Below are 22,166 nucleotides of genomic sequence, written 5' to 3'. Positions count from 1 at the left end.
GTCACTCTGGGCACAGCCGTGCTGTCAGTTGTAATAAGAAGGTGACATTTGGAAGGCAGCCCATGCCCTCCTTCTCCGAGAAGTTCATCAGTGTCATCCTCGGCTTGCACACCAGATGATCTCAGTTCCGGGGTACAGTGTGCAACCTCAGCATCAGAACTTCCTTTCCACAGTAAAGCACACTTGCCCTCAAGGGTCTACTGCTATGAATAAACATCTCTAATGAACCAAAACCCCAGGCAGAAAGGGAAGCAGTAACTAGGGAGCCCTTCTTGAGGGCCAGCGGTCAGACCCACAGATCTGGGATGCTGTCAAGAGCCATGCTGTCCAGTGGCCATTAGCCATGTGTTTACTAAGCATATGAGATATGGCCAGTCTGAACTGAGATGTCTCTAGGTGTAAAGTAGTTATAAGATTTTGATAATTTCATAAAAAAAAGGAAAATAGCTCCTTTGCAATTTTTTAACTTTGGGCATACTGGGTTAAATAAGATATAACAAAATCAACCTCATCTGTTTCTTTTGTGACCATTAAAATCATGCCTGCTAAGTGCAGCTGTGATTGGCTCTTCATTTTCACTGGACGGTGATGGTTCTGGGCCCACAGAGTCTACCAATCTCTACAGTTCACTTAGGTTCTCTGGCTCACATTGGCCTCGGGATTCCAGCTCCGAGCTGAAGACTAGGTTGAGAGAGCACAGAACAGCTATGAGAGTCTCTTGGGTCCATCACCAATGGGGACAGATGCAGGTGCCTCTGGCACTTGTGGACCAAGGGAGGCTTACAGCCAAGCTTGGGCTGCCTGATATGCCGAGGCCCAGGGCCAGGGGCTGCCATGGCAATTTGGCTTCCCATAATGGGGCAGCTCACAAAAGGAGGCCAGCTTGGCAAGAGGGTCTAGAGTTGGCAGGTTTCCCTGCAGCACATGGGAGGTTGAACTTTGGCTTTGAAGACAGACCCCGACCGGGGCCACTGTCATTCCTTTTACAGCTATTTGTCACTATGATCACTGTGATTATATGTATATGAGCCAATTGCTTGGGGGACTGTCAGGATGTTACAAATGGCTGCCTGTCTTGTAAAAGTGAGGTATGAATAGGCTTTCTTCCAGAACGGGCACAGGACCAGGGCATCAAAGCATCAGGGGGTGGCTTCTCATTTCCCATCAGGCCAATGGGCTCAGTGAGGGCTACCGGAAGACCATTGGTTGAGGGCCACCCAGCCTTCTCCCCTCTGCCAAGGCTACTGGCTTAAAGGCATCCCGGAGTAGTGGACACTTTCAGACGATGTCTGACTTCTGACAGGTCAGAGATGGCAGAGCTTGGGGACACTGTGGGACAAGACTGGAAGTAACAAGGGCATGACCAATGTCACCACCACAGGCTAGGGTCTTCATCTGTTAATTCATCGAGACCTTCTGAGGTCTATTTTAAAGAAAAAGAACTGAGGCAGACAGAGGTGTGGAGCTTGCTCAGGATTATACAGCTAGTCAGTGGCAAGGTTGGACACAATCCTTGGTCATTCAGATGACTTCAACGGCTTCACTTTGACCATTTGAAGATACTGCTTATTCTGGCTTAGGGCGGTTTCCTAGACATCTCTTGGGAAAGTCAGCTTGGTAGAGGTGGTTGATGTCAAGCTGCGCCAAGCAGCTGGGAAAGTACTCTGCCCTCCATGCTTCTGGCATTCTGCCTATGGACCCTGTAATTCCACAGAGTGTGAAGACAGTTGGTTCTGCTGGTTCATAGGCTTGAACTGGACCCCTATCTTATTTTTGTATAACATCTACTGACTGTCCAGGGTACATTCTTAAATAAGTGAAAGGTCTGAACACACACACACACACACACACACACACACACCACACACACACACACACACACACACACACACACAGGCTCTTTCCAAGCTGCCATTGGAAAAATAATAGTCTGCATCCATAAAACGTGTTCATGTCTTTTTATTCTCAAGGAAACAAAAGACAGTCCTCCTTTTTTTCAAAAGTAAAAATATTTTATTTTGGTGGAAGAGTTATGGTTGTTTTGAAAACCACCATAAATTCCAAAGGAGGGAACGCAGACCATCAAAAACACTGGCTACCTGTTCAAGCAGCAGCTCCAGGAAGGAGGCAGGCAGGCCTGCCGGGGTCCCCTGGATGTCCTGTTTGGACCCCAAGTTCCGATCCTTCTCCTTTACTCACTCACTGTACCTGAGGGCCAGGCAGCTCCTGAGATGGTTTTCAGCCTCACCCAAGCCCGGATTCCCCCTCACGGAGACCATACCCACCACAGGGGACCGACCTCTGCACCAGCATCAAGGCCTCACTCAGTCCTGGGTAGACACATAAGGCTTTCTTGGAGAATTGAGTAGATCATAGGCCCACCTGACTCCCGTGTATAAAGTTAAAAGGCCTTCAGGCTGGCCGGGATGCTAAGACTGGAAAGGGCTTGGAGATGATGTAGAGTGTCTTCAGGGTTCTGAAGAAAAGTGCTTGCTTGAGGTTTGCAGGCTTGTCAATCTGTAAGGTCAGGGAACATCCTCGGGGCTCCTGACTGTTCCCTTCAGCTGCACCAGGCCTGAGACTAGAGGGTGATACGCAGGAGACACTGTAGCAGGGCAAGGGTGAGGCTTCCCACTGAAACTCCACTCCAATGACCCATCCAAGCTCAACACTCAATGGGAAACATACCGGGGTGAGAGGGCTCCAAGTCCATCTGCTGGGGACCAGCTCTGCCTACAGGGGCTAAGTGTCCTTGGGCAAGGTGTTCACAATTGCTGGCTTTCCCCAGCTGTGATCCTGGAATCCCAGCCATGCCTGGCGAGTATGTGGTAGGGATAAGATGGCATTGTGCACACTCCAATGTGCTTATGTCAGGTAACTGTAGTACATGCCATCCACAGTGCCTGGCATCAGAAATAAGAACTGGCCCCTAGGCATGTGGGTGAAAGGTATTCAGGGCAATAAAGTCAACCTGGCTCAAGGGAGGAGAGAGGAAACACTCCGTCATGAGAGGCAGTCCTCAGAACACACACTGAACACTCTGAACTGACTACTGCCACCTGGACATTCAAATTAACATTAACCCTTTCAATTCAGTCCCTCAACAAATGCTAGCTAACTATGTGTCAGACACTACTTACAGCATGGGACACAGAAGTGACCACAAAAGATACACACACACACACACACACACACACACACACACACACACACACACACGCCCTACCTTCAAGCAACTGCATGAGTTCCTGTTACAGTGATACCTCCCACTCCCTCCTTCTCTGTCACCATTTATGGCTGACAGGTCACAACTTTGGGTGGGCATCCTGCTAGACTTCAGGGATAACGGCTCTAACTGGGGAGATGGATGTGAAATGAATACTTGGAAATGTAATATCTCTGATCACAGATATTAGAACATTATATGAGAAATACTTGTAATGTTTGAAATCTCCAGAAGAAGAAATACATTATATGAGAACAACGGATATGACCAGAGGTGGAAGACTAGGAAATACAGGGTCAAAATAATATGTTTTCCATTAAGACAAAAATGATGCTTCTGCTTATGACTGAAGAGAACAGGATGTGTCTATGTCTATTGGGATGGGAATCATTTTCCAATCCAAAGGGAGGGACATTCGCTATGACAACATGAGGACCTGAGTTTTACCCTCAGCCCCTCCCCACCACAAAACCTTTTATGGGCTCATAATCCTAGTGCTGGGGGAGGCATAGACAGGAGGATTGCTAGGAATTGCTGGTCACCAGCGTAGCTCCAGGTTCAGTGAGAGATCCTGCCAAGGGCATAAACCCGAAAGTGACATAGCAAGGCACCAGATGTCCTCCTCTGGCCTCTGTGCACACGCTCATTTGAGTTGGTTACACTAGACAGAATAGAAGCAACTGACAAGCAACAGACATGGGTTTAGGGATTGCTTCTTCTGAGTCAGGACAAGTTCGTTCAAGTCAAACTCAGTGCTGAAAGCTGTACTTTGAGGAAGAAATTATGATGATCCCTTTTTACAGATGTCACACTACGTTCTTAAAAGAGCAGGTTATAGCAAGGATCTAACAAATGGGAAGGAATACAACAGTCTGAAGCTGACCAGAAGTCTGTCTTCAGTGGTGGATGTTAAGATTGCACAGGGCGACACAGGGCAGAAACCAGTGAGTCCGAAATCAAACGCATTGTCAGGATCTCGGTGGCTTCTCTGCAGGTGGCTCCTACATGGATCTGGGCAGCATCTGCCTTTTGGAATTCACTGCCCAGTATTCACCTGCAGGACCAGCACAGGGACTCCCCAGAGAACCACTCAAAATGTTAACTGCACTTCAGAACACAGTAACTTAGTAAAGACTCGAAAGGAAAGTTAGGGATGAGGTTTGTGTCTGTAAGAGCTTTTTAGTCAGAACAAAGGTTTTCCAGAGCTGTGAGATCTCATGTCCAGCAGTTCTTTGGAGCTGTGTTTGGGAAGAACAGGGAGGAATGTGCACAGAGAAGGGGCTGCTGATTGGCCAGGTCCCTCTTGCTATCTGTGAGCCTTGGGTAGGCCACTGCCCCTCTCCACATCTCTTTTTCCTATGTGAACCAGAGAAAGCACAACCACCCTCAGAGCACTAGTGGATGGGTGTAGGAATTAAATGAGGCGCCAGGTGTGAGCAAGAGGACCACTGAGGAAATGAACAAATGTTGGTTATGGCTCTTGAGACACCCACTTCCTCCCCACCATCACTTAGGCAATTTCACAGAGGAAGAGGTAAAATACAGCTCAGAAAGCCCTGGCCCATTTTCACAGGATTTAAATCAACCTCTAAATGAAGAGCCAATTAATGTAGGTCCCCGAGTACCCAGAGGGAACAACAGAGTGAGTACCCAGAGGGAACAACAGAGTGTCCTCTGGGTGCTGGAAACGAGCTGTGCCTGTGAGAGCAGCTCACAGGCCTCACAGGCTTCTGTGGGGGTGTGATGGGTGCTCAGGGTGTCAGCTGAGGTGGAAGCTGCAATTCTCTGCTTCTCAGGACAGTGGGCACTGCAGGGGAAAGCTGCCCAGCCCTGGGTGCAGAGCCATTGGGGCCTTGGGAAAAATGAACCAAATCTCTGCATCATTTCCTTATGTGCAAGGCAGAATTGATGACTGGATCAAACAGCAAAATGGCATGCTTGCCCTCAAAGAGAAGCGAACCCACTGGGACCTGGTCCTTTCTGAAGGTCACTGGGAGGGGACGATGGGGCGGAAGAGGCACACTGTCTTCTCGGGCACAACAGCACAGAGGGTACCAAAGGCTGCAGAGAATGAGGCAGAGTGGATGGGCTCTGAGGCAGGGAGTTAGGAGATGAGGGTTGCAGGCAGGCAATAGAAGACATGAGGTCATGTACCCTACATAATCCACAGATGTTCCCAGGAGAATCACACAATTTAAGGAAGATACCCGAGGAAAGCTTGATTCGGGCTCTTTTAAGCCTTTCTCTGAGGGAAAGCACAGATTCCTTTTCTCTCCAGTGCCGGAGTCTCTGGACTGTGACCCCACAGAGAGAGAAACTGGCCTCTGACAGAAACAGAGCCTCGCTGGGTTTATCATTTTCTTTCTTTAATCAAGCGCCTTTTTTCTTAAGGCCAGGCCTGGGGCCCACAGTCCACGGCAGCTGGAGGAGGCTTGCAGTCGCTTGGCTTCGCTCTTATATCGCCTTTCTCTGTTAGCCAAGTGCCAATTTACTGCCTGACTGCTTGGCTGCGGAGACCGCAAGAGCTGTTTTCTCACTGAGATTTGTAATTTTTTTCTTTTAATTGTCTATACCTTTTCACAGCCTTTCCTTGGGGGAGGTCACAAGGGTGGGGTTGGACCTGGGAGGACTGGGAAGTAAATGTGATCGGGGTGCCTTATGTGAAATTTCCAAATAATCAATAAAAATATTATGTAAAAGTATATTTATTATTCATCCCTCCCCCACTGTGTGCTTGCATGTGCGTGCGTGTGTGTGTGTGTGTGTGTGTGTGTGTGTGTGTGTGTGTGTGTGTGTGTGTGTGCATGCACTAACCTGTGTGTGTATGTGCCTGTGGAGGTCAGAGGTCAACACTGGTCCTCAATCTCTCTTCATATGATTGAGTCAGGCTCTCTCACTAAACCTAGAGCTCAGATATATAGTTAGACTAGCTGGCCTAAAGCCCCTAGGATCCCCCTGTCCCTGTCCCTTCATCACTAGCATTATAGAAGTGTGTGACTGTGGTTGGCCTATACACAGGTGCTGGGGATCTGAACTCAGGTCTGCATGCTTAAACAACAAGCACTTTACCCACCCAGCCATCTGCCCAGCCCCTAAATGCTCATTTTAAATTGCCTTTCTCCTATGACTCTAGAGAGGATGTAATACATGAAAAAAAAAATGTATGGGCTCTGGGTCAGGAGGTTCAGGGTCCACATCCAAATCTAACTTTGCCTGTAACCAGGTGTGTGGTCCTGGGCAAGTCACAGGACCTCAATACACGGATCAAGATGTGCTCAGGGGCCTTGGGACAGAGCCAACACATCATGGGAGAGCTGCTCTTCCCACTTAGCGCATCCCCCTGCGCTAGCGAGGCCTGTGGATGTCCCATGTGTGACACACTATAAATCCCACTGCAGCAGGAGTACACAGAAGGACACTGGCTAGTCATTTCCTTCACGGAAGGAGGGAAGAAGATGTCGCTGGTGAGGTAGGCATTTTAAATCGCCTTTCTCCCAAACAAGGCATCAAGATTGATAGGAAAGAAACGAATGGGAGAGAAGGTGCAAGAGCCCTCCTAGAGCGGCTCCAAATAAGGAAACAATCTCTGTGAAGGAAACAGGCCCAGGATCTCCAAGCATCCAAGAGGGCGGGCCTGTGTAGATGACTTGCAGAGGATGGGGACTAAAGACTCATGAGAACGAGACTCTTGTGGTCCTGCGTGGCCTCTGAGCTTCGCACTCTTCCCAGCTCTCTGAACTACTTCCTTCTCAAGAGCCCCCCTCTTTCTCCATAAATGGTCGCTACATCTATCATTGTCTGCATATCCCTGGTCTACTACTTCGTTCAATGACACAAGAACCCGAACATCTCAGAGGGTGCCTCTGGACTCTGAGCCACGCCTCTCACGCTGGTACTTAAGAGTCTTGTGACTAGTTTTCTCAAGGACTCTTATGGACCCAGAGAATTCTTGGCATGTTGGAGCAAGGAGACTCCTGCTCATGCAGCTTCTAGAATTATTTTCTGATTAGTAGCTCTTCCGTGGCTTTTCATCTTTACTCTCAAGTTGTATCTGTGAGTGACATTTTTTGCCTTGACCCATCTTTACCCATTAGGGAGACGCTACAGTATGAATTGATTTCAAGGTTTTTGAACAAATAGCCATAAATATTTCAATCTTTGCTTCGCCTATTAGGGAAAATGCCATCTAAGATAATTATTTTGCTTCTGCCTGGCAGGAAGATTTACACAGATGATAAAATTAGTTTAACCTTTGAGCGAATTCTGAAACCTTGAACCTATTTGGTTTTTCCCAAAACACTAAATATTCTTGGGGCCAAGTATGTCAGACGAGTAGAGGCTGGGAGGGGACCTGGTGGCAACTGATTTTCCCAGGCTGCATTGCCTACATTTTCAGTGAGAGTCAACTGGACAGTGAGAGAAAGCTGGACATAGCTGTGGCTCCCAGGGTGTTTCCTCTCCTGAGCTGTCAGCACTGAAGGGCAGGGAGCCCTGGAGGCATCACACTTGGCACAGTGAGTTTCTAGAATGTGAGCCGGTGCTGGGCATGGGTAGGTAATCACAGCCTGGGATTGGGGAGGGGGTAAGGAAGCCAGTGCTGGGCATGGTGGCCCTGCCTGAATCACAGCATGGGGCAGGGGAGGGGGTAAGAAAGGAAGCAGCCTGGGTGTCCTAGTTACCTGTTTGGTTGTGGCCATAATACACCCTGACAAGAAGCAGCTTAGGGGAGAAAGGGTTTATTTTAGCAGAGTTCCAGGTTCCAGTCTGTCACTGTGGGGAAGTGGAGGCAGAAGGAACTTGAAACAGAGCCACACCCACAGTCAACAGCAGAGAATGGATGCCTGCATATCTTGGTTGTCTTCTCCACTTTCATATAGTCCCAGGACCCAAACCTAGAGAACAGGACCACCCACCATGCATTGGGTCTTCCCATATCGATTAGCATAATCAAGATAATCTTCCATGGGCATGCTCACAGCACAAGTTGATCTAGACAATCCCTCATTGAGAAGCTCATCTAGGGCAATGGTTCTCAACCTGTGGGTCATGACTCCCAAACAGGGGTCACATATCAGGTATTCTTTATAACAGATATTTACATTACAATTCATAACAGTATCAAAATTACAGTTCTGAAGTAGCAATGAAATAATTTTATGGTTGGGGGTCACCACAGTATGAAAAACTGTGTTAAAGAGTCACAGCATTAGGAAGGTTGACAACCACAGTCCTAGGGGATTCTAGATTGTGCCAAGTTGACAATTAAAAACTAAGCATCACACTGGACTATGCAGCAGGACCCTATCCCAAGGAAACAGATAAGAATGCAGTCTGTGCACATGAGCTACTGCTTAATGTGAGTGGTGTAGAGGTCTGGAGATGGTTTGTTTGTGGGGTTGGTGCCTAATTCTAGCATTTCTTAGCAATTTAGCTTTAGATATATTTCTAAGGCCTTAGTCACTTCATGTGAAGGAAGGCTTGATGCTAACACCTCTCAAGGGATTTGCCTTGAGGACTAAGGTGTGAGGGGGTGGTGGTAGGGTAGGGGCTATGTTCGAGGTACCTGGTTCACAGTAGGCAATACACAGTGGTTGCAACCTTTATTGCTGCTCATCAGAGAACTGAAGAATGGAGGCTTCAGAAACCAAGGTACCCACAGCATGTACACATTATTCTCTGTGTATGAAGAGGCCCCAAATTCCCAAAGTATGCTTAGAATGTGCTTAAGTGTGTTTGGTAGTAGAAAGTGTCATCAAAATGAGTATGTGCAACTGAAGGTATTCCTCTACTAAAGATGTCCAGGTACGAATCCTCAAAACCTGTGAATATATCTTCCATAGTAAGGAATTTTCAGATGCAACTTGAGGTCTAGAGATGTGGAGACGAATCTAGACAATTTGAGGGATGTGATAATCACAGGAACTGTTGTGGGAAGAGGAGGGTTGGAGTTGGAAAAGCCACAGTGATCAGAAGATGCTGTTGCTTCGAGGAAGGTGGAAGAAAACACTATGAGCCAAGGCATAGAAGCTTCTACAAGCCAATGCATACAGCTTGCAGAAGTAGGAAAAGTTGAATGGTCTACCCTAATATGGCCCTTATTATGTATACAAACCATGGAACCAACCATGCTTTTTTAACCCCATCAACTGCATCTTCCTAGATTAGAATCCTAACACCATGTGGTCAGAGTCCTCATCACTCTGAGGATGCTAAGAAGCCATGATGGTGACTACCTTCTCATTTAACATTTATAGTTAGAATGTATATACAAGTAAAAAAACTCCAGAAAGATTGATATTGAACTTTGAACATTAGAACTTTGCATTAACACTTTGTATGTATGTATGTATGTATATGTATGTATGTATGTATGTATGTATATATGTATGTATGTGTGGCACTAGGTTGCTAGGTTGAGCCCAGGGCTTGTGCATGCTAGACAAGCATTTTAACATCAAGCTGCACCCCAAGCCCCTAAATTAATACAAACTACTAAGTTCATGGTTGTTGGTTACAGTAGCAATAGGACATTCCTATAATGAACAGGAGAAAAAAATCACTCAAATGGACAAAGCTTAACTATATAGACAACTTCATCTTTAAGTGTCATCCCTGATGAGAACAGATAGTTCAGGTGTTGCAGACATGAGAAGCCATGGGTTTGATCAGCAGAGGCCTGGTCTTAATGGAAAGGAAGTTCAAAGCCACCTTCATCCCTAGACACACTGCTGCCACCCTTTGTCATCAAGCATCCTGGCATCTGGTGGGATCCTACCCAGAGTCCTCTCCATACCTGTTAGCCAGTAGGAGCATTCAGAAAGCATACTGCACTCAAGACTGTAATTTTTACTCTACCATCTCTTTATTATCCACATTTGAAAAATGTGATTATGTAAGTTCATAGCATGGCTGGAGGTAGTAATGACTGGGTCCCCCAGGAAGGAGATCCTAATCAGTTACATATCAAGATAACATCACCCTTGGCCATGTCATTCACAGTTTGAATTTCTGCAGCCAGCTAGATGACTCAGTAGGTAAGGCTTTTGCTGCCAAGACGGATGACCCAAATTCTACCCCTGGGCCCCACCTCTCTGACTTCTATATGGGTGTCATGATCATGTGCATACACAAGTAAATGTAATTTAAAAATTGAATTTATAACGAAAGTCTGTTGTAGGCTATACTACAAAGAAAAGCTCAGCTTCCCTGAGGAGTACTGACTCTCTCCAGGGCAACAGCATGTTGCAGTGTGAGGGTCTCTGGCTATTCTCATGTCTCTCATTTCACTTCTTGCTGTCACTAACTTGCTTGAAGAAAGTGGGGAGGGTACAGAGATTAAGAAACTTCCCGCAGAGTCCCTGCAGCCTATAGATAACAGCCAAGCTTAAAGCTCACATTGATCTGGCTTCTGAGCTTATCTTTCTTACCTTTCTTGTTATCTGAGATAAACTCATGGGCACTGGGTTGAACAGATGTGGGGTATGCCGACAGTGGCTCTGTGGAGAGCTGAGGCTGGACCACCATGAACCCAAATTCTCACCACTATGGAGCCCAGGTGGGAAAAGACTTCAGTTTTGATGGGGCTGTGTGTGGACAGAACATGGCTACACGATGGCCCAGGGCTATGGCCAACTGTCTCATTAGCATATAGGAAGTTTCACGAACTAGGAAATCGATTTCTTCAGTCACATAATAGAGAATCACAACACCATGGTACCTATTGCACATACAAACCATGGAACCAAGCAAATCCCCCCAATTCCAGTGTCTCTGAAATTATTATGACCACAGGCATGGAAGGTAAACAGTTTATCATGTGACTGCCTCACAGGTACGCAGGACAAAATCAGAAGTTCGGTGAAACAGAACACGGCCTCGCTAGGTGAGATGGACATGCCTGTTTCTTTCCCCTGTTTGAGCATGGTTTGTCTACTTTAGCTCACTCTGTGGTCACAGCCCACACACGACCTCGTATTCTCTGGAGGGCATGTGTCTGCAGACTGAAAACAACAACTGGGGACTCTTACCTCTGGGGCGATGTAATCGGGAGTCCCACAGAAGGTCCTAGTCGTGACTCCATCCATCATGTGCTCCTTGCACATGCCGAAATCAGCGATCTTGATATGTCCTTCTGAATCCAGCATGACGTTGTCCAGCTTCAGATCCCTGAAAGGAAGCAGGTGAATGTCAGGGGCCGTCCCAGGACATGACTTAATTTGCTTGCAGCTGGGGAAATAGAAGGATGTTTGCCTAGCCGCCATCTCAGTGGCACTCATGTGGTAAGTCCCTGGAGACCAGATGTCAAAGAATTACTGTGTCTTTCTTTCTCCAGAACCTGGGATATGGTAGGTATTTAAATGCCAAGTGAATGATAAATGGTTGAATTACTGATTCCCAATCATATCTGTGGCTACAAATCCAGGGATTCCAAATTATCAGGTTTGGGGTGATACCAGGCATTTGATTTATTAATATCCTACACAGAAGAGGGGACATAGACACACAGCTAGGTTTCCCAAGTGACAGGTTTAGAGCTACCTTCCATGTATCCTCTATCCTGCCTGCCAATGTCTTCTTAATTATTCAAGATACTTTCTTTTTTTTTCTTTTTTCTTTTCTTTTCTCTCTTTCTTTTTTTTTTTGGTTTTTTGAGACAGGGTTTCTCTGTGTAGCTTTGGAGCCTGTCCTGGAACTCACTCTGTAGCCCAGGCTGGTATCGAACTCACAGAGAGATGCCTGCCTCTGCCTCCCGAGTGCTGGGATTAAAGGCATGCGCCACCACTGCCCGGCAAGATACTTTCTTTTTTTTTTTTTTTGGTTTTTTCGAGACAGGGTTTCTCTGTGTAGCTTTGCGCCTTTCCTGGATCTCGCGCTGTAGACCAGGCTGGCCTCGAACTCACAGAGATCCGCCTGCCTCTGCCTCCCGAGTGCTGGGATTAAAGGCGTGCGCCACCACCGCCCGGCTACTTTCTTTTTTGATACAATATTTTCGCCGAAACCCCAAAGCATTAATTCAGTAGTCCCCGCTTGCTTTCCTCTCTCCCCAGCTCCCATGTCCTTCTCCTGCTGAGTATCTAGAATGGCAGTCTACTTTCTGTTGCTCTCTGTCCTCCATTCAAATAAAAGGCAGAGGAAGGTGCTGCCAGCGGAGCGGAAAATGTGACAAGCTGAAAGGAGACTAGAAATCAAAAAGCGGTTCTTGTTTGCCTGAGGCTACAGAGGAGGAAGAGGCTCAGCAAGTCTCAAGTTCCCATCACAGAATCAGTCCCCTGCCCACAAAGGCTGCAGGAAGAGCTCCAAGACACACCTGTAAATGATTCCTCTTTTGTGAAGGAAGAACAGTCCAATGGAGATCTCCGCTGCGTAGAATCTGCAAAAGAAAGTGTGCTTCAGACATCTGGCTTTGGGAGCTTTCTGGATACTTCTTTGACTCAAGTTTGGGCATTAGAGAGATGAGAGATGGGAGATGGAAGGTGTGTGTGTGTGTGTGTGTGTGTGTGTGTGTGTGTGTGTGAGAGAGAGAGAGAGAGAGAGAGAGAGAGAGAGAGAGAGAGAGAGAGAGAGAGAGAGATTGAGAGAGAGAACCTAGAGCTCTCTGAGATCACCCTGCACATGTGCATTCCATAGCTGGTTCCGCTTGTCTCTCCATCACGCCAACGAGACAGACTTATTTTTCTTGACTGTGGAAAGTGAGCAGCTCATTTACTCCCTACACATTAATTTCTAATATAACAGTTTAAGGAGTGAATACTTGTGAGACTCTTCTGTGTCAGGAGTGTGGTGGCGTGGGAAAAGTTTCGATTCTCTAACACGTGGATGAAGTAGGTTTTGCTGTTTGAGAATGCATCCACTCCCCAAAGACAAAGCCCCGTGCTGCTGAATGCATTAGCTGCATTCCCATTTATTACTTAGCGAAGTGCCCAATGGAATAAATGGAGCACGCGCCATGATTCATGCCTGAGTTTGCCCTTTTAAATAATTCATAATAAAAACAGTCATTACCATCACTTCAAAATCATTAATAGGTTAATATCTGGAACTCAGATTAAATGTAGAACAATGTTTTAAAATCTGCATAGCACTGGGGAGCCTTTGAAGTCCAAGGAGCCACAAGTCCACACCAGGGTAAATACATTCCTGGAGGCTTAAACTAAACACAGTGGCTGCAGTGGGGCCACCTCTCAGGGCTGGCATGGGAGGCTGGGACAGGGCGGGGGAGAGAGGAGAGAGGAGAGAGGGTCACAGGTGATTTTTGTGTTATTTTTCACATTTCCTACATTTTTAACTTTTCTGCAGCACAAGCAGAATGGTATCAGATGAGGTGCCATCCAGTAGCTTGGTAACACAAGGTGGCCATCCTGCTACCTCTACTTTTCTGGCTCTGGGCTTCCGAGCTTTATTTTACAATGCGAGCATCTTAATGCTCTGTGATGTATAAAGAAGGGATAAAGGCAGGTGTAAAAATGCATTTGCTTCTTAGTAGAAATAAAAGCAGAAAAAGACCCCTTGATATTTTTTAAAGCTTGCGATTAAAGAGCTCCCTGTCTGCCTCCAGTTAATCTTTCTAGAGCAGATTATCCCACACAGGCCCTGGATTCCTCTGACTATGTTTCATATCGCACACAGGCCCCAACCCCATTTCCATTTGCTGACTAATGGGTCAGGCCCACTCTCCCTCTGCATCTAGGTATGGAAAACGGCTCTCTGCTCAGTTTGCTTCTGTTCAAGTTGCAGACGCCCTGGATGTGAGACAGGCGATGGTGTAGGAGTCTATGTCCCCTCCTCCACCCACTTCCACCTGGGGCCCATTTCTCTGCCCCTGCATTCCCCCTGCAGGTAAGGAGCATCCCACTGTGAGGCTCTGAGATAAGCTTCTGAGTCTTCCCTTGGTGTCCTTCTTCCTCAACAGCTGTCCTCATCCCAGCCCAAGGATGTCACTTAAAGAGGTTTCCTTCTCTTGCCCAAGTCACCACCTTTTGCTTTTCTTCTTATAGAATGTACGTTAAAGATAAAGGCCTAATTCCAGCTCCGATTCTTCCCTGCAGGTTCCCACAGGTCCCCTTGCACCAGCCCCGTCTTCTTTCCTCAGCCAGTGGGCTCTGTGAGACCTTCCATGGGATCAGGCCTTTCTCTCTGTTATCTTCCTCAGCTGCCCTCCCAGCAGACTCTACATACATCCCCCCAGCCCCTCCCCACCTCACATCGCCTGAACTGCAGGCCACTGCCTGGACTCGGCTCCCCATCTCATCCTTCTCATCCTTCTCTTGGAAGGTGCCCTCACCTCTGTTGCGGGTATTCCCCAGTTATGTGCTGCTCCCCCTCTCCAATTCTGGGGTACTAGTGGTACCCTCTGTATACTTGTGCTCCAATTCTGGGGTACTAGTGGTACCCTCTGTATACTTGTACTCCAATTCTGGGGTACTAGTGGTACCCTCTATACACTTGTGCTCCAATTCTGGGGTACTAGTGGTACCCTCTGTACACTTGTGCTCCAATTCTGGGGTACTAGTGGTACCCTCTGTACACTTGTACTCCAATTCTGGGGTATTAGTGGTACCCTCTGTACACTTCTATTTTGATTCTAGGGTATTAGTGGTACACTCTGTATACTTGTGTTCCAATTCTGGGTATTAGTGGTACCTTCTGTATACTTGTGTTCCAATTCTGGGGTATTAGTGGTACCTTCTGTATACTTGTGCTACAATTCTGGGGCATTAGTGGTACCCTCTGTATACTTGTGTTCCAATTCTGGGGTATTAGTGGTACCTTCTAATATGCTTATACTCCAATTCTGGGGTATTAGTGGTACCCTCTGTATACTTGTGCTCCAATTCTGGGGTATTAGTGGTACCTTCTAATATACTTATACTCCAATTCTGGGGTATTAGTGGTACCCTCTGTATACTTGTACAGCTTCAGCAATGTGTTAAGATTGTTGGATGGCTTTTCCAAATGCCATGTGAGGGTGTGGGCTCCCCAAGGGCTGGGCCTCACATTGCTTTTACACTCTTGCTGGATGCATAGTGAGTATGAATTACCGTCCACTCAATTAATGGTGAAGTATTCCATCTAAAGGGATATTAGTAGGTGATTGGGAGGGGGGTACCAGAATGTTCTATTTTCTGAGAATAGAATTAACTGGCCCTTAGAAATATTTATTATACATGGGTCCTGTCTGTGTGTCTGCTACTCTGGGAAGTTTTAGTGCTCAGATCCAAGTGATAAGACTTACCCTTGGACATTTTCTCCAGAAGGAGTTTCAAGTTGGGAGTATTAGGCTGTCTAAATTATAGGACTCAAACAAAACAAAACACAATATTAATAAAAATAAAAAAATACTCACACTGCTTGTGGTTCCTTAAATTTCCCTACTTGCTGAATGTGGTACATGAGGTCCCCACCGTTGACATATTCCATGACGAAGTAAAGCCGGTCCTGTAGACCAAGGTTCACACGTGAGTAGGGCTCCTCCGTGGCAGAACTGATCTGCTTTGCTTTCTCATTATCAAATATGGGGTGGCACTGGCAGGTTGCTATGTTGTGGGGCACTGGCAGGTTGCTCTGTTGGGGGGCACTGGTAGGTTGCTCTGTTGGGGCGTGCTGGCAGGTCTGCTCTGTTGGGGGGCACTGGCAGGTTGCTCTGTTGGGCACTCTTACAATCTTTCCCCAGCAGTGGGGGATACATAACTCATCCTATGGCATGGGGACCTTGAGAAGAATAATGTCCTTTCATAGCTCTGTAGGTGATGGTCGTCTGATAACATGCTTGCTTCCTGGTTTCATAGGCACCTTGTTACTGTAAGGGCCTCAAACATTCTCTGCCTTCTCCCGTACAGATAATATATCTCTAAGCTAGTGGTGGTGTGAAGACTCCACATGGGCCCATCATTTCATCTTAACCATGTTATCGGTGGTGCACATGTATAAAATCTGGCCTGCGACATCCAGGATATCTCTTGGGTTATGTTGAACTCATAAATTACACGAACTTACGATATTTAGGGGGGGAGGGGAGAGGGGAGCACCAGAAATGGAAATTTTAATCAATGTTCTTTTGCCTCCATAATGTGTACAAATATTGCCTTTTTATAAAAATTTTCCCTATCACTGGTATGCTAAGTGCTGGCCCCACGGAGGGCATACATCACCGAGCCAAGTAAGTCTGCATATTTATGAGGACATTATGCTGGGACAGATGAGAGAGACCAGGGAATTTAATGAGGAAATAACCAACAGCACAACAGAGCGTGGTAAGAGCTGACCTCTGCTCGATTCGAGAAAACACCCCGCCCTTGAAGTGGATACTAACACTAAACTGCAGCTTGGGGAGGGAGAGACCACCAATGGAGCCGGTGCTAACAGCCGGAAGTGGCTTCGGGAGCTCCACTCCCCGGCTTTAATGCCACCTTCATTTCTTTCCAGTGCTGCACAAGCGTCCATAGGGTCAGGGAATGGGATGCAGTTCCCCCTTCCATCTTACCACTGCCTCTGGCGGAGGGCTGGGGCAGCTGACAGCCTGGGTGGAGGGTGTGTGGGTGTGGGGGGGGAAGGGGGCAGGAGCTGACCGAGTGACCAGTGTGAGGCTGACACACAGTGGCCATTGCCGGCTCTGCAGCCCCAGCACAAGCCATGCCCATGGGGATGCCTCATTTTGAGACTGACTATCCAAAGGCATTTAGGGTGTTTCCCAAGATTTTAAAAAGGGAAATAATCACGGATCCATTTCTGACCACAGGGCATCTATAAATGAGATGACAGATAATGATAGCTGTTGGAGAAGTGAGACCTGACTTTTTTTTTTTTTAGACAGGATTTCTCTGTGCAACAGCCCTGGCTGTCCTAGAACTCGCTTTGTAGACCAGGCTGGACTCAAACTCAGAGAGATCCTCCTGCCTCTGCATGCACCACCACGCCCGGCTCGTTGTGGTGTATCTTAATGTGTATGTTTCTGTGGTGACTGGAAAGCCCCACAGTGCCTTGGTAACACGAACATTTCTTTCTTTTTAATTTTACTCTGTGACAAAGGTCGCAGAGTTATTGGGGTCTTTTATAAGGACCCTTTTCCTGTAAAGGGTCAGATGGGAGATGCAGGTTTTGCCTGTCTCTTGTAACTCCTCATCTTGGCCTTCACAGCGGGGGTGCAGCTGCAGGTGACAGGGAAGTGGATGGATGTGGCTTTGTCCTTAGAGAGTGGCTTTCAGATGCTAAACTTCGCATCTCACATGCCAGGAAATGTTATAATTTGGATTTATTTCTTGTGATCTTTTTCACAGCTCCTGGGCTGCAGGGCAGGGAGCAACTTGCTATTCCTACTGTGTCGTTATACGAGGGAGGGCATGCTCCTTAGGAAATGGAGTTTCCGTGTTCCAATTCTGTGCTCGGCAGCTGAATCAGTGGTCTTTAAAAATAGGGCTGGCCAGGCATGGTGGTACATACCTTGAATCACAGCACTTGGGAGGCAGAGTCTGGTAGACCTTTGAGTTTGAGGTCAGCCTGGTTTACTAAAAAAAAAGGCAGGGCTGTGAATCTATGGCTGTTCTGTATAACTCTTAGCATAGAGCCTGCATGAAGAAGACCTCTTTCATACAGCCACTTCTAGGACTCCAGTGAACACCCAGATCTGCCCATGTGCAAGCCCCTCATTTAAAGTGGTTTAGTATTTGTATGTAATCCATGTGTGTGTGTGTATATATATATATATACATATATATGTGTGTGTATATATATATATACATATATATGTGTGTATGTATATATATATATATATGTGTGTGTGTGTGTGTGTGTGCCCACCGACACAAGATCACCTTTAGATTACTTATACATAACATAATGTAAATGCTACTGTAATGAAGGATGAGCAGTGGCAGCTTGTCCCCAAAGGAAACTGAATTAAATTATCAGGATGAGAGGGTCTTGAGGCCATGACCCAGCCTCCAGACAAGAGGAAGCGTATTGACAGAAACCATGGTCCTTACCACCGTCTGGAAGCAGGAGTGCAGCTGTGTCAGGAACGGGGGCTTGTCTAGCAGGGCCAGAACCCGCTTTTCCACCATGGTGCACTCCACGTCATCGTCCTGGATCACCACGTCCTTCTTCAGGATTTTGATGGCATACAGTTCCTCTGTTCCCTTCCTGTCAGCGAGCATCACCTGGGGAGAGAAGGAGAGAAGGCTCCACACTGATGGGCTGGCATCTGGTGCTGGGAGCAGGAGTGGAGGGTGTGAGAAACAAGGGCAGGGGACAGCTCAGCAACAGCTGGTGTAAGTCTGTGAGTGTGGGAGGAAAAACTACTAAGGATTTTGGTGTGGTTGCATTGTGGGTAGCATTACTTAAAGTCCACATGTAGAAGTCTTGGTCCCTGGTGTGGCAACAGGGGGAGGTGGGAGACCCTGGTTAAAAGTGGGGGGGTGGGAGACCCTGAAACAGTGGGAGGTGGGAGACCCTGGTTAATAGTGGGGGGTGGGAGACCCTGGTTAATAGTGGGGGGTGGGAGACCCTGGCAATAGTGGGGGTGGGAGACCCTGAAACAGTGGGGGTTGGGAGACCCTGGCAATAGTGGGGGGTGGGAGACCCTTGTTAATAGTGGGGGGTGGGAGATCCTGAAACAGTGGGGGGTGGGAGACCCTGGCAATAGTGGGGGGTGGGAGACCCTGAAACAGTGGGGGGTGGGAGACCCTGAAACAGTGAGAGGTGGGAGAATCCAGCAATAGTGGGGGGTGGGAGACCCTAGCAATAGTGGGGGGTGGGAGACCCCAGCAATCGGGGGGGGGTGGGAGACCCCAGTAATAGTGGGAGGTGAGAGACCCTGAAACAGTGGGGGGTGGGAGACTCTGTAGGAGCTAAGGTCTTTTCTAGCTTTATTTCTGTTGCTGTGATAAAATACACTGACCAAAAAAAACCAAAACAAAACAAAAACAAACAAACAAAAAAAAACTTAAGGGAGAAAGGATTTATTTCAGCTTACAGGTTACAGTCCATCATTGTGGACAAGTCAAGGCAGGAATGTCAAACATCTAGTCACATCACAGCCATAGTCAAGAGCAGAGAGACATGAATACACACATGCTTGCTTGCTTGCTTGTGCTCAGCTCACTCTTGAGTAGTTCAGGATGCCTTGCCTAGGGAATGGTGCTTCTCACAGCAGGCTGAGTTTCTCCATATCAATTAACTTAAGTAAGATGATTCCCCCATACACAGTCCCATAGTCCAAACCAATGTACACAATCCCTTCTCCATTTCCAAGAGATTCTAGGTTATGTTAAATTGACAATTAAAGCTAACTATCACAGTCCTTAGGTTATTGGGGGTGTGCGATGCCCTTGAAGGGCACTGTGGTACCAGGTCATATTCTTTTCTTGTTTTGTTTCCTTTTTGCTGAAGTGATGAGGAAGTTTGTTCCAGCACACATTCCTGCCATGATGTACTATCTTTTCAGCGACCAAAATAATGGAACCACTCAATCATGCAGAAACGTCTAAGACCATGACCCAAAACAAACCTCACATTTTATAAGTAAATCACTTCAAGTAATTCAATATAGTTACAGAAAGCTGGCTGACATAAACTTTATACCTGGATTTCAAGTATTGTAAGATACTTCAAGTTAAAATTCCTTCAGCATTCATATTACTTTTTAAAGTATCCAGGTTTGTAGACAGTGTAGGGTATTAATACACAAAGTTGCTATTTTGTCTGATAATGGGAATATTTAATATTCTTTAATGGGTTAGTCTGGAATTATTCATATTCATGTTTTCTGGAAACATTCTGAGAGTAAAATGTAACCTTTGCAATCTTGAAGGCCAAGAACACAAAAACAGAAAAAGGCAGGCTCAAAATCAGTTCATGGGCCTGACACAAGGTTTGGGGCCACAGTAAGCACCGACTGAAGTCCATATGGACCCACTGTAGGGTCTCACCATGACAATCACCCAGGCTTAGGGCAAGTTCATGTTCAATTTCTAGTTGTAAAAATCAATCATCCTACTAGCATTTTGGAGCATGTCCTCTAGTCTGAACATGGGGAAAAGGGGATACCACAAATGAACTCTTTGTAGTTTTGTGTGTGTGTGTGTGTGTGTGTGTGTGTGTGTGTGTGTGTGTGTGTGTGGTGCCCACATGTGTGTGCACCCACTTGCATATAAATACACCGAGGGACCATATGCATATGTTCATACTGGTTTTTAGGCTAGAGGACAACCTCAGACACCATCCTTCATTTTTATTTTATTTTTTTCCTTTTCTTTCTTTTCATTTTTTTTTTTTTTAAGTAGAGTCTCTTGCTGCATTTGAACTGGCCAAGTGGGCTCGGTTGGCTGGTCAGCTGGGCCTCAGGACCCACTTGTCTCCGGTGCTGGGGCTATTAGTGCATACCAGTAGACCTCACGGGGCTCAGATCTACTTGCAAGTACTTTATTGACGGAGCGATCTCCGCAACTCAGCACAGTTGTTCAAAAAGGTTCATTTTATTTCTAATTATGCATGGATGTGTGCATGTGTGTGGTGGGGTACGTGCATGTGAGTGCAGGGGCCCATGGAGGCCAGAAGTACTGGGTTTCCCAGAGCTAGACTTACAGGTGGTTGGTTATGAGCTGCCTGAAGGGTGCTGGAGACCAAACACAGGTTCTCTGGAAGGAAATCATGTGCTCTTAACTGCTGAGTCATCTCCCCAACACTCTAGTTGTTTTTAATGATGTCCAAACTATGTGAGGAATGTGCCTATATGACTCAATGCTGCGCAGCACTGATCCAACATTTTATGCAAAACTCCTCCCTTCTTACCTTCCCAAAACTCCCCTTCCCCAGCACCATGAGGAAATTGAAGTCTGTGAGCTTCACTCTGTCAAGGTTGTTGGACGGTTGCTTCCTGTCTTCTGAAGGGCTGATGACTTTGTTACCAGCAGGGCCGAGCTTGGCTTTCTGAAACAAGCACAAACATGAAAAGTCATTGGTCATTTTCTCCCCCAAGGAAAGAGTGACAGAAACCAGCACGCTGTTAATAAGCTGGATGTCAATGGTGAGGAACAGGCTGAGAAAAGCAATGGGAGGGTAAGGAGTGATGACCAGCAGCTCTAGGCATCCCCCTAGGGAAGATCTACAAAGTAATACTCTTCCAGCCTTCACCTAGTTAACAATTCCATACAATAACCGAGAGTTCATTCAAAAGAACCTGCCCACGGCAGGTGAATTCTGATTCTGGGATGGAAAGTTGACTTCTTGAGGGTAAATAGTGTTTTGAGACTGTTAACATAATCAAGGAAATGAGACCCTGAGTGGATGTTTTTCTTAGTTGTAACAAAATTAATCCATATGTAGGAAATTTGTACCCAGGCAGAAACGACAGCAGAATGTTCTCCAGAGAGGAGCTGCTTAATTGGTGAGCTTTGAGGATGATTTATTGCTGCTTTCAAGAGAGCAGGAAGAACAGGGGTTTGTTTAGTTAAGTCAGGAGTTGGACTGATGAAAAGAAACAGTCAGCTCCTGGCATCTGGCTTCACGTCAGCCTGGAGGACACCCGGTAAATGATGCTCTGGTACCAGAAGGAGTTTTTGCACACTGGAGTCGCACCGCGTGACAACCCTGGAGGGGGCCGCTGGTGTCGGACTCTCACAGAGAGTTCCACTCTCACCTCCAACGGGGAGAAGGAAGGGGGCTCGGCAGAAGGAAAAGGCAAACGAGATGCATGGGCACTGATACATCAGTGGTCAGCAAGGAAGCCCCTGAGGAACCAGGGGAGCCAGAGCGGGTGCAGCGCCACATCCGCTGACAGACAGCGTTTTGAAATGTCTGTGTGATGATGAGAGCGAGCCAGTGTCCTAGCATTAGTGCATCTTCCACAGCCTCAGCCCCAATTTTAAGGGCAAGGGTAATTGCTTTAGATCAGTGGTTCTCAACCTGGGGGTCCCAAGCCCTTTGGTTGTCGAATGACCCTTTCACA

The 22,166-nt window shown here is 46.9% G+C and overlaps 1 protein-coding gene across 2 annotated transcripts in view; it reads right to left on the bottom strand.

The window, feature by feature from the left end:
• Prkca (protein kinase C alpha) overlaps nucleotides 1-22,166 on the bottom strand; it is a 410,921-nt gene that overhangs the window by 32,519 nt on the left and 356,236 nt on the right. For both annotated transcript variants that reach the window (XM_052759458.1, XM_052759459.1), the window contains 5 exons: nucleotides 21,011-21,148; nucleotides 18,205-18,378; nucleotides 15,570-15,661; nucleotides 12,534-12,596; nucleotides 11,254-11,392 (listed from right to left, as the gene is read on the bottom strand). In XM_052759458.1, coding sequence (XP_052615418.1) covers nucleotides 11,254-11,392; nucleotides 12,534-12,596; nucleotides 15,570-15,661; nucleotides 18,205-18,378; nucleotides 21,011-21,148 — 606 coding nt within the window. The remainder of the gene's footprint in view (nucleotides 1-11,253; nucleotides 11,393-12,533; nucleotides 12,597-15,569; nucleotides 15,662-18,204; nucleotides 18,379-21,010; nucleotides 21,149-22,166) is intronic.

The sequence above is a fragment of the Peromyscus californicus genome, unplaced genomic scaffold, assembly GCF_007827085.1.
Source record: "Peromyscus californicus insignis strain IS unplaced genomic scaffold, ASM782708v3 Scaffold_3__1_contigs__length_106647218, whole genome shotgun sequence".
In the NCBI taxonomy this organism is placed as follows: Eukaryota; Metazoa; Chordata; class Mammalia; order Rodentia; family Cricetidae; genus Peromyscus; species Peromyscus californicus.
This window is presented reverse-complemented; position numbering and strand designations above follow the sequence as displayed.